Here is an 11,987-nt window from a genome sequence, read left to right on the forward strand (position 1 = left end):
TCTCCCTCTTTCTCTTTCTCTCTCTCTCTTTTTCTCTTTCGATATTATGTGTATTTGTGCAATCAATATCAATTATCCCCTTTAAAGTTTCAATTCTGTCTTTTCCTGTCTCCGCTATCAACTTGTCTGGTGTCGATTGTACGTTTTAGGATTAAATTTGGAATATTTTTTCAGACTGCAATTTAGTGCATTCAAACCAAGGAGCTGGTAATTACAGTTCAAAGTTCCCAATTATTACGTCTGCAACAAAGTCGCGTGCTTCTGAAAGCAGACGATCAGATACATACACACACACTCACGCACACACTGTATGTCACACACACAGGTTGATAATTTATCGTTCGCTCCATGATAGCATAGATCTGAGCGTTCCCGTTATAGGCCTATATTATCACGTATAGCCATATATAATTATACAATGGAGAGTTTGGCTCTGTTGATTGAGTGGGGAGGGGGGGGGCAGTGCTTTGAGATGGGGCCGGACTGGGGGGGGAGGGTCGAGGTCCAATGAACTTATGACAGAAATGATAGACATCCCCTCTCTTTCAGCCTGATAGAAACTTGATAACATCCAATCATTATCTATGTTCAGAAAATAGAAAGAAAAAAAAAAAACCCCGGAATGTATAATTAAAGAAAATCAATGGCGTGAATCTGTGTGTGTGTGTATGCGAGTCTGTGTATTTCATCTGATGACCTGGGAGATGAACTCTCACTGGCAGCAGCACCAAACGGACAGCTACGTGTCGAGAAGTTTCAGCATAGTCCCTCTTAGCTTTCATACAGGTCTAGTGACTTCAGGTATGTCACACCACAGCTTTGGGAACCTCGGACACTGGACACTCTTGCAAGACATGCAGCACTGTCCACGGATTCCCCACCAGGTCGCCAACGAGCGTCAAAACTTGTCCGGAACCGGGATGATCCATGGCGGATTGAAACCAACAAGAATAGGGCAGTGCAGAAAGGGACACAACCTCATATAACAGTCAGTAATTCCAAAGTATTATATGAAGTTGACGGCATAAAAAAAAAACAACACAAGTACAGCATTTTTTTAAAATTTAAATACTGGACTTTAAAAAAAAAACGAAGCTTATATTCGGGGGAAGGGGGGGGGAGAGATTGCATCTATTATTTTAAATGAATCAATCAATACTCCTGGCCTAACAATAATAAATGTGTGCGATTGGAAATATTTTTATTTATTGTTTTAGCTTAGCGAGACCACATCTAAATGTTAGAGGGGGTGGTATATGGGAGAAGGTTTCAGTACTGTCTTTTCAAAAACAATTTTAAAAAAAAGGAACGAAAGTTGCTCGAATCTGAATTCGAATCCGAACGTGCATGATGGATAGCCATCGTGTTTGTCAATGAGCTATTTGTGTACTTTGAAAATAAAAATAGTCTATAGTTTATTACTCAACTTAATAAGTTATTAGCTTATTTTTAAGATAAATAGGCTCGTCTTATAACTTACATTCTATAATCTCATCTTATAACTATTCCAATAGACTCTCATCAAGAATCTCGAGATCAAAGACTGGCCTGAAGACATTCAGAATGAGCAATCAAGTCCAGCAGACCACAGTAGGCTTCATAGCCAAAGAGATCTTCGTGACCAGCGCTGGACTGGAGATCGTAGAAAACTTTCTGGACGTGGCAGCCATCTCTTTCTTCGCCGTCATGGGCATCGTCACCAACACCATCATCATCATCGTCTTCTCCACCCAGGGTTTCCAGGACAGCGTCAACATCTCGCTGACCGCCATGGCTATCTGGGAACTGTTCAAGTGCATTGTGGGGCTGGCCATGCGCGTGTACGGCCCCCTGGGGTGGATCTCCCCCGTCTACAGAAAGACCTGGAAGAACATTTCAACGCCTACGTTGAACTACGTCCAGGTCTTCGCCAACTACGTCACCTACGTCATGGCCGCCTACGTGGCCTTCGAGCGCTGCCTCTGCGTGGCCTTGCCCTTTAAGGTCAAGTCTATTTTCGTCCCAAGACTCACCTTAGTAATGATGATCTTGATTTCGATAGTCGTAATCCTTTCGTTCGGGATCATCTTCTTCGTTTACGACATCTACTGGATAGTCGATCCCATTTACAACCAGTCCATTATCGTGTACACGAACAACGCCTTCTATCGCAAGTACGGCTCTGGGGTAATCGAATACTTCACGTATATCGGATTCTTGAATCCAGTCTTCTGCTTTGTGGTGATATTCTTATGCACTGTTGTCATCTTCTACCAGCTTCACAAGATGTCTAAATTTCGATCCAAATCCATTTACAAGGACAAGGAAAAAGAAATGTCGTCGAGGGAGAAGCAAGCTGTTAAGATGCTACTGGTTGTAATCATAGTCTACATCCTGGCACTTCTGCCGAGGTTTCTGCTCCACGCGGGCAAGATGGTGGAGCCGGAGTTCTACTACCTACGCGCGTACCACAACCTGTTTAACGTCTGCGCCTACATCGTCATGACAGTTGACTTCATCAACGCCTCTGTTCATCTTTTCATCTATTTGAAGATGAGCACCAACTTCCGGCTGACTTTTTTCAACCTTTTCCCATGGTGCAGACGACAATAATGGCTGCTTGAGCTTTGCTGCCAATTTGTCAGTTTTATCCAATACTTTGTAACGCAATCGTAGACTAACATACAATGTGATATTTGTGTATTCAAAACAATATTTTCAGAATTATGTTTAGAATAAACTAAACAAAAGTTGTCATTGTTTGAGTTTTTACAATACCTTCTTGTATTTCAAAAAAAGGGTTGTAAGGATTTTCCTAGAAATTCGACAGTTTATGTAAGTTTTTGGTGTTAAAAAATAATTACTACTTATTTGGCAACACGATGAAAACTTGTGCCAGATTCTTCAAGATTGTGTGTCCAAATAGATCGATTGTTTTAGCAATAAATATATTGCTCAAGACACAATTCTAAGGTTTCACTTTTGAAAGGGGAAAAGACTTAATTTTGTGTAGTCTGTCTGTCCACCTGTCTGTCCCGTTTAGATCGAAAAAAACTAAAAAAAGATATTGAAAATTCAATATCATAATATTCTAGATATTAGAAAAGTTCTGGTGCAACGGCTACTATTTTTTATTATTTTTTTTTTAAAGCGAATCATTTAATGTTTAAAAGTGGATATAAACTGATCACTCCTTTTGTCGTCAGAGAACCCTGCGTGCCGTGGACTCAACGATTCTAGTGATGTCGCGTTTCTTCCTTAAAAAAATATGGGTCGTGAGCTTTTTTATTGCACGCACCAGAGGTTTGGAACTCACTCCCCATTGATCTCAGACAGACAACATGCTACACTACATTGAAGAAGAACATTAACACCTGCCTATGTAAAACTTTTTTTTAGATTAGTTTGTCATTATAACTCTCGTGTTTATGTGTGTTATGTATCAGGGCGCCTTGAACCCATAAGATGTTTGTTAATAACGCGATATAAATTAAATTATCATTATTAAAGTTGCTGAGTTCCGTGGTTCTTTCCCATCTAGAGCTGTCTGTTCATTGTCCTGTTGTCAATGTTCGTCAATGATCAAGTCAATGGTCAAGTCAATGTTCAAGTCAATGTTCAAGTCAATGTTCAAATCAATGTTCAAGTCAATGTTCAAGTCAATGTTCAAATCAATGTTCAAGTCAATGTTCAAATCAATGTTCAAGTCAATGTTCAAGTCAATGTTCAAGTCAATGTTCAAGTCAATGTTCAAATCAATGTTTAAGTCAATGTTCAAGTCAATGTTCAAATCAATGTTCAAGTCAATGTTCAAGTCAATGTTCAAATCAATGTTCAAATCAATGTTCAAGTCAATGTTCAAGTCAATGTTCATATCAATGTTCAAGTCAATGTTCATGTCAATGTTCAAGTCAATGTTCATGTCAATGTTCAAGTCAATGTTCATGTCAATGTTCAAGTCAATGTTCATGTCACAACTGTAAAACGTGTGACAAAACCTTTTATTTTCCTTCCTACTAACCTACGAAGACAAGTGTGGTAAAGGACCAGCACTCAAGCTCAGAAGAGTTAATCCATTCAGGCCGCTATTCTGAGTAAAAGTGTTCTCTTTCATACGAGAATAAAAAAAAACTATTCAAATATTAGTAACCACATTTATATACGTAAATAGCATACAAATATAAACAAAAAGATACTGCTTGTTTAGGGTAGTTATATAATGGAAAAAAACTCCTCATTATTACCTCATCTTCTAAGACTAAACAATTTTTTTCTCTTTTACAATATGAAATAAAATGTATTAATTACCACTATAAAATTAAATAATTAGTCAAATGTTTGATTGGTTCAGGTGTCGTTTGGAACAATGAATGATTGTGCAAAGTTTCGACTTGATACGAGAATGGGAAGTGGGAGAAATAACGTGTTCAAGATGTGTAACTGACAGACAGACAGACGGGGTGACTTGATAGAAGCTTTGTGAAAATAGTATAGTAGAAACTCATTCAGGCTTATAAAAGTCTAAAGTAAGTTCTCAAAATTTTAACAATAATTCTTTTTTTTTTTTTCAAATGTAGAAGTTACATTTACTATTCAGTTTGAATCTTATTTTATTTATTTTTATAGGTTTCATTATTTTACTCTTTTATAATTGGTTTTGGAGTAGCTGCATGAATTTTTTAAAATTATTCGAAAACTCCGTCAAATTAATCGTCAACTAACCGCTTAAAACAGTAATCGTCTGCTATTTGGAAGTAACGTCTGTATTTTGTAAGATGAGATATTCTTATATAAGTTCTAATTGGCAAGCTACTTTTGAAAAAGCTGCAATGTAAAAAAAAAATGTTCTATTCATGTCTGTTTTAATTGAAATATGACTCTAGTCAACGGTCCTAAAGAGGAGAGAGAGGGACAGAGATTGTGTAAAGGGCCCCGTAGCTCCCCACTCCTCTCAAACATAGCCTTAGGGAGCCGCTGTCTTTGAACTTTCGTTTTAAACTTTCCAACGTCTGCTTCTTTTTTCCCCTATTGTTTATCTCCCTTGTTCCAAGTCATTGTGGGAATGTCGCTGTATGTCTACCGTTTTCTAAAGGGCATGATGGAAGTACGAGACTTCACTGCGAGTTGGTTATGATGGTTATGGCCAAATTATAAGATTTTCGGGCCTCGCAAAAACCTTCCTTCAGGGAACAGTACCAGGAAAAAAGCGATGGGAGGACAACATAAGAGAATGGAAGGGCCTACCATTGAAAGAGGCTCTAACTAAGGTAAAGGACAGAGAGGAATGGAGGAAGACGGTTGAAAAATCTTGCATGGTGCCCCGACGGTCCAATAGACTAACGAAATTCAGTGAAATAAAGCTTTGAATGTAACATAAAAAAAAAAAATTAAAAAAATTGTTATACTTAATAATAACAAAACCATGTTACATTCAAAGCTTTATTTCACTGAATTTCGTTAGTCTATTGGACCGTCGGGGCACCATGCAAACAAACAACTACACACATAGTAGAGTTCACAACACGGACTACGAAATACGGTCAGTACACAGGCGAACAAGTGTAAACAAACACTAAGGGGCGACAATCCAAATAAGCCAATTCACGACACATATGTAAGGAAAGGTAAAGACCTAGAAGCTAGGCTAGAAGATATAGAGCCATTATATGCACCCTCTGTTTCGGATCCATCAAACCAAGAAAACATAAAGAAACAGAGAAAGAGAGGATTTGAGAAAGACATACGACGAATCTTGCATGGTGCCCCAACGGTCCAGCAGACTAAGGGATAGGTAAAGGTTATGATGTTTACAAACAGGGGATTTTACACACAAAAACATATCAATTCTTTATTGGCGCCCCCCCCCCTTTTCCTCATGAACATCACATAGAAATAGAGGCTTATAAATAAAAAGTATCCAATATTAATATAATACAAATAACCACAGAATGTATTACCTAACTAAAATATCCACAATAATTTTTGGCGCCTCTCTGCATGTGGCGCCCCCCAGAGGGTGGCTCCCGGGGCATCGTGACCCTTCCCTTGCCCCCTTCCATCTCAACGCCTCTGGGAATGTGTGCGTGTTTCTGCTGTAACATTGATTAAAAGTAATGCATGTATTTTATTGCTAATTAGATGAATAGATTTTGATGTAAAACGTTCCAGTTTCGGTCTTTAAGGCAGATGATGTGGCCAGCACAACGACCAACCACCTTTACTTTTTTGCCAACCAATGTCAGGTACCCATCAGTCGACTCAGGGGCCTTCTAACCAATCAGTCGACTCAGGGGCCTTCTGTAGATCCCGAAATAAAAAAAAAACCCGCAGTCTCCACCAGGATTTGAACCCGGGACATCCAGTTTGGAAGCCGATCGCTTTACCACTCAACCACCTCGCCTACCCAACGACCCATATATAGGCCTATATATATGTATACAGTAGTGTCTAGGATCCAAAAGATGCAAAGAGAATACAGATTTTTTTAGAGGCTGAACGACCCATCGGATAACAATGTCTTCGATGTTGTTGTCAGTCAGAGGCGGCCTCAGCAGTGTTAGAGGCCCTGAGCGAGCGTCAAATCAGGGCCATGAATATTTCTACGCTGACGGTGAGATTCTTTTATTCGAGCACACACCCCCCCCCCCAATCTTTAAGCGCGGGGACTAGGAAGGTTGCCCAACCATCTCAGGCCGCATCTGTAGATCCCCTTAAAGTGAAATGTAACATCAATTTTTTTTATTTCTTTCGTTTCAATGCAATCCTTCCTTGCTAAGCGACGAGGTGAATTATTTCGAAGCATTGAACTCTCAACCTTCATCAGTATCAAAGATTCAAATTAATAACAATTGACATTCTTTGGAACTTATCACATCTTAGTTAACCGTCTGCTTTCTGTTTCCCGACGTTCCCTCTTTCTTCTTCCGGTTCCAATTACCGGTTACTCTTCTCTCTTTTTTCCCCCAGTCTGAACAAGTTACTTCCCTTAAGGTAAAATTCAATCATTAGCTTTCTTCACCGTACCCACACCCCACCCCTCGGTTTTTAGTATAGAAACCATCAGAAGTTAAGCAACTAGAATGGGGGGGGGGTCAACAAAGGCGCCCCATCACTTCGGGTGTCAAAGCAGTACCCATGAAACAACTCCCCACCCCCGCCCGGGGCGTCTCATTGTACCCGATGCCGTGGAAAACAGTCTCGTTGACACCAATGGAGACCAACATTGAACACATGAACCCAAACACTGCACCGCAACACCTGATTCGTCTTTTCTACAAACGTATACACGCGGTCCTTTGATGACTGATAGAACTACACATGTTGTTGGTCAACATGTTGTTTTTTTATATTGTTTTCTTCCTTTGTGTGGCAAGATGCTCTAATCACAGACCTATATATATTATACCTCGACTGGACAGCGGAAACAAATGCTTATCTGAGCAGGATCCGGTCGTTTTCTACGCAACTCTTTCTAACTGTAAGGGAAGTCGCCTCGAATCTAGGAAAATCGCTCTTTTCTGTCTTAGAAAAGTAATGATCTTTAGTTTTCAAAGTTTAGAAATAATGCAATCCCATTTAACGGATTTTAAATAGAATTGAATATTAATTAAATAACTAAAAAAAAAAACGTTTAGTAAATTAAATATTGGTAATTCATTATATTGTTTGGTATCTCGAACAAGGGAAAGAAATCGTACTAAACTGAAGCGGTGGTATAGACTGAATTAGTCTCCTCTTTATCGGTCGGCGACTCGCCGCTTCAAAGTTTGAAACAAACAATATAAAACTATACAATATTCTATTTTCATAGAAACCTCACTAACAACGACTTGAGGAGGCTGAGCCAGGAGCTCAAATTCAGCCCCCCCCCCCGCCCCTGTAAGGCTCTTTGTATTATTTTAATACCTCTTCTGGTATTATAAGAATGTCTGTTATGTATTGATTAAATATCCTTCTTCACATTAGAATTTGTTGTTGCGTATGTCTACTAGATCTATTGAGTACTAAGACTAAATAGCACATTAGAGAGACAGAACTTGACGCTTGAATAGCAGACGATGTATTTATTTGCTAAAGAATATTAATATTAACACACTGGCAAGTCCAGCCATCAATGAATACAAGAAATTATTCACGTTAATCCATCTTAATTCTCTAAGAACTCTGGCAAGTACTGGCTAGTGACGTCTAGACTAGACTCTTTTAAAACATGGAGACTACTAACTTCTAACCATGTGGTCAACTCTCAGAACCAGACTTTTTACCCATCATTCATGAATCTCCGCGTGAGACATCATAAGCGCAACAAATAGGTGTACCCCGTGATTCCCCACTAGTTCATGCCACTGGCTATCAAACAATGATGTGACACCCCCGTTTTTTAATAACTGCTTTTCAAAATCGAATACGGTAAAACTTCACCCAGATACCCCTTTCATTTCCCCTCCCCGTGTTTCCAACTGGTCCAGAGAATCGCACAGATTTATTGTTGTTGATCTAGATCTATTACAAATTTAAGTATATGTTGTTATGTTATATTAGATGTTGTTATGTTATATTAGATGTTGTTGTCACGTGACACAAACGGTTTTCAATTTTTACAAAATCCTACATGGCACTGTACCAGGCGAGTACGGCTGCCTGGTCATGCGGCATGGGCGCTAGACTGTCGTTCGGTTGTGGTCCCGGGTTCATTCTCTGCTCGCAGGCATCCCCCGTCGTCCTGCGGGAGGTTTTGAACTATATCCCTGAAGGATTATCCGAAACATGCAGAAAATTTTTCTAAACATTTTACAAGGAAGTCTCACAGAGAACAGGTCAATGACGAGTACTGGACTTGAGCTGTCTATTCAATACAAACTTCACAACAGCGGAAGAAAAAAATAGAGAACAATAAATTGTGCAAGAATCAGCAATGGTTGGTGCCCCATAGCCCTACCCTCCCTTAAAAATAAAACAAACGTTAAAGCGAAGGAAGCTAAATGCTAAATGCTAAAACATGTCTTAATCTCTTATCATTATATTATAAAAGCACATTCCTCGTCCCATATGCTAGGACACATTTGTACAAATACTCCTTCTTCCCTAGTGCTATTAGAGCATGGAATGGGTTGCCTGAGCTAGCCAGGAAAACCAGTGACTTGGCAGAATTTAGGTCATTGGTTAATATGCATGACTAAATGCATGACGCGTAGGACGTAATCATCTTCTTTTTTTGAAGTAACGTCTGTATTATATAAGATAAGATAAACTTCAATGCTTTCTCTACTAACACAGTTCCCTGTTCAGGATTAGTTTAGCGCCTAACTACAAACAAGAACTAATTGTGATTATTCTTCTGCCTAAACTATGGCCATCGGGAGTGGGAAGGGGAGGGGTAGCCTTTATTTCACAACGCACATTGAGATGGTTTGAGTTGTAGGGCACCGCGTACGCCCCCGAGCCATTCGCGGTGACGGGATGAGCAGGGCGCCCCCAGAAGGAGCAGGGCGCCCCCAGAAGGAGCAGATCAGATATCATACAAATATTACCGTCTTCTCAACCCTCGTCTCATTAAGAAATTTTCACCTCAAGACAAATAACGCCCCAACGGCTAGGGCCGGATCTATTTATCGTCAGATCGCCTGTGCCATGTCGCGGATCTTCAAGCCGACAAAAGTCGCCGAGTCTTTCCCGCTGCGACCGCACAATACCGGAAGTCTGTATATACTTCACGCCTGGTGGACTTTGTCGTCTGATGGAGCTACGCTTTCTAACCTTCGCGCCACCACCGACTCCCTACGTTGTCCCCAGGGGCGCAGTTCAAATGGCGAAGGTGGAAAGCAATCATTGTCGTCACTATCGGAGTCTTAAGTCTGAATGAAAGGCGCAGGGGCGGAACAAAATGGAGAAGAGGGAATGAGCTTGGAAGAAATTGGAAACTACAAACAAGATGGCGAAATAACAAGAAACCCTGTTCAAAAATTATTATTTAAAATGAACGTAATGATATGCAACTTGAACTTTGAACTATATCCCAGCAATACAAAGAGTGGTACTTTACGTCTGAGTACTTTAAGATTAAAGATTCAGTTCATTTACACGTTAGTTTAAAGACTTAGGTCTTGGTTTTTAGTACAGTACATATGATTATGTAATGTTGATACCTTAAGTTAAGTAAATCTCCCAAATGCACACTTGGTCTTCCTCACCTATAGATTCACTCACCTACATATATTATATCTAGGCTGGAAACACAGCTAAATTTCGTATCAGATCATTACTATATAACTCTTTTTCAAGCTGTAAGGCGATTCGGCTTAAGAATCTTGGAAATCGCTCTTCTGTCTCAGAAAAGTAATGATCTTTAGTTTTCAAAGTTTAGAAATAAACATTATAACAGTGGACTCAGGGGCGCCCTAAAAATTCCGAAATTTAAAATCCCAGTCGTCACCGAGATTCGAACCCAGGATCCCAGGTTCGGAAGCCTAGCCCCTCTACAGCAGCGCCCCAAATTATGCTATATAGGTTAGGTCTTTAAGAAAGTCACTCCTTATAACTACTTTACAAAAAAGCACCATGTTTCAGGACATTTTGTTTGTAATGTTTAGAGATGGGCGGGTCCAGTCTACATATATATGCTAATATATATAGGATATTTGTCAAACGTTTCATATCAAATGGAGGAGTTCCCTCATTGCTCAACTCAACTGCTTCCTTTGGGTTACCGAGACTTGAAATAATTTAGCGCATTTAAAATTTTTTTTTTCCTCATAAAATCAAGTATCTATCGAGATTATTATTACTTTTTTTGTCAGGGGCAGGTAAGGCGAGAGTGAATGTTATTTCTTTTTTTATATTTGGGTGACCTGTTAAGTTTACTCTCCTGATTTGTTCATATTTGGGTATGAAAGAGTTATATCCCATTGTTTATATCTCCTAATGTAAACAGTATACATGTGATGTCTTTGAATGTGAGTTTTCCTTGTATGATAGAGAGACATTGATAGTCAGTTGTTTTCTGAGAGTAGATCAGAATATGTGTGTTGTTGCTGTCATTATGTCTTTTTTCGGATATTACAAAGTTCTTATTTTACTGGATAGCTGGAATTTCTTTTTGTGGATTATTTATTAAGTAGTAATTAATCGTTCGCAAGTAATCCCTTGAGCCAAGTAACAAAGGAACCTGAAAATTTTATCTATAATCCCTTGAGCCTGTCAATGAACGTTGAATAGTGTAATACTGGGCTCTTGCTTCCTGAAGTACTCTAGACACGTGACAAGACAAACACTATACGACTGACTCAAGTCCGTTCAGCAGACAACATGAAGTTTATTTTACTATAATAATAATAATATACTGCACTCCTTGTTAGTGCTACAAGTCAAGAAATAATAATCCTATCCGCATAACAGCGGTATCAAAAGTATCCAATACGTTAACAAAAAATCACGTCCGCATCTCAGCGGGTAACAATAAGAACAATTACTACTAGTGACACTGGAGCTTCAACTATAGATATCCATTGAAATACGAATAATACCTTAATATTCAATAAGCACATGATGAAATCAACTCTCAAATATAATTAATCAACAATCATTAGTCCATCGACTTTCATGCTATATACATATATACACCAGTCCAGGAAGAAACGTCCAACCTTCCTGTACCGGGAGCAAGACCTTACTGACTTGACTTGACTGAACTCAAAGTCAACTTTCATTCTACTTCCTGTTTTCTACATCAGGAATTCCACGTGTCTTTTAAACTCTTAACATGACGTGAACTTTAGATCATGCAATGTCAACTAAGACTGTGACAGAGCCAAGTAACAAAGGAACCTGACAATTTTATCTATAATACCTTGATCCAAGTAACAAAGGAACCTGACAATTTTATCTATAATCCCTTGAGCCAAGTAACAAAGGAACCTGACAATTTTATCTATAATACCTTGAGCCAAGTAACAAAGGAACCTGACAATTTTATCTATAAACCCTTGAGCCAAGTAACAAAGGAACCTGAT

At 39.2% G+C, this 11,987-nt stretch overlaps 1 protein-coding gene across 1 annotated transcript; it reads left to right on the plus strand.

Moving 5' to 3' along the window:
- The first annotated feature begins 1,563 nt into the window (after window positions 1-1,563).
- LOC106065064 (uncharacterized) lies at window positions 1,564-2,592 on the plus strand. Its single transcript, XM_013223826.2, has one exon. It carries the CDS (start codon window positions 1,564-1,566, stop codon window positions 2,590-2,592), a length of 1,029 nt encoding a protein of 342 aa, XP_013079280.2.
- Window positions 2,593-11,987: the final 9,395 nt, after the last annotated feature.

This window comes from Biomphalaria glabrata, chromosome 6, assembly GCF_947242115.1.
Source record: "Biomphalaria glabrata chromosome 6, xgBioGlab47.1, whole genome shotgun sequence".
Classification (NCBI taxonomy): Eukaryota; Metazoa; Mollusca; class Gastropoda; family Planorbidae; genus Biomphalaria; species Biomphalaria glabrata.

Coding starts and splice junctions, on each gene's coding strand:
- LOC106065064 (XM_013223826.2), top strand. CDS start 1,564: ATGAGCAATCAAGTCCAGCAGACCACAGTAGGCTTCATAGCCAAAGAG.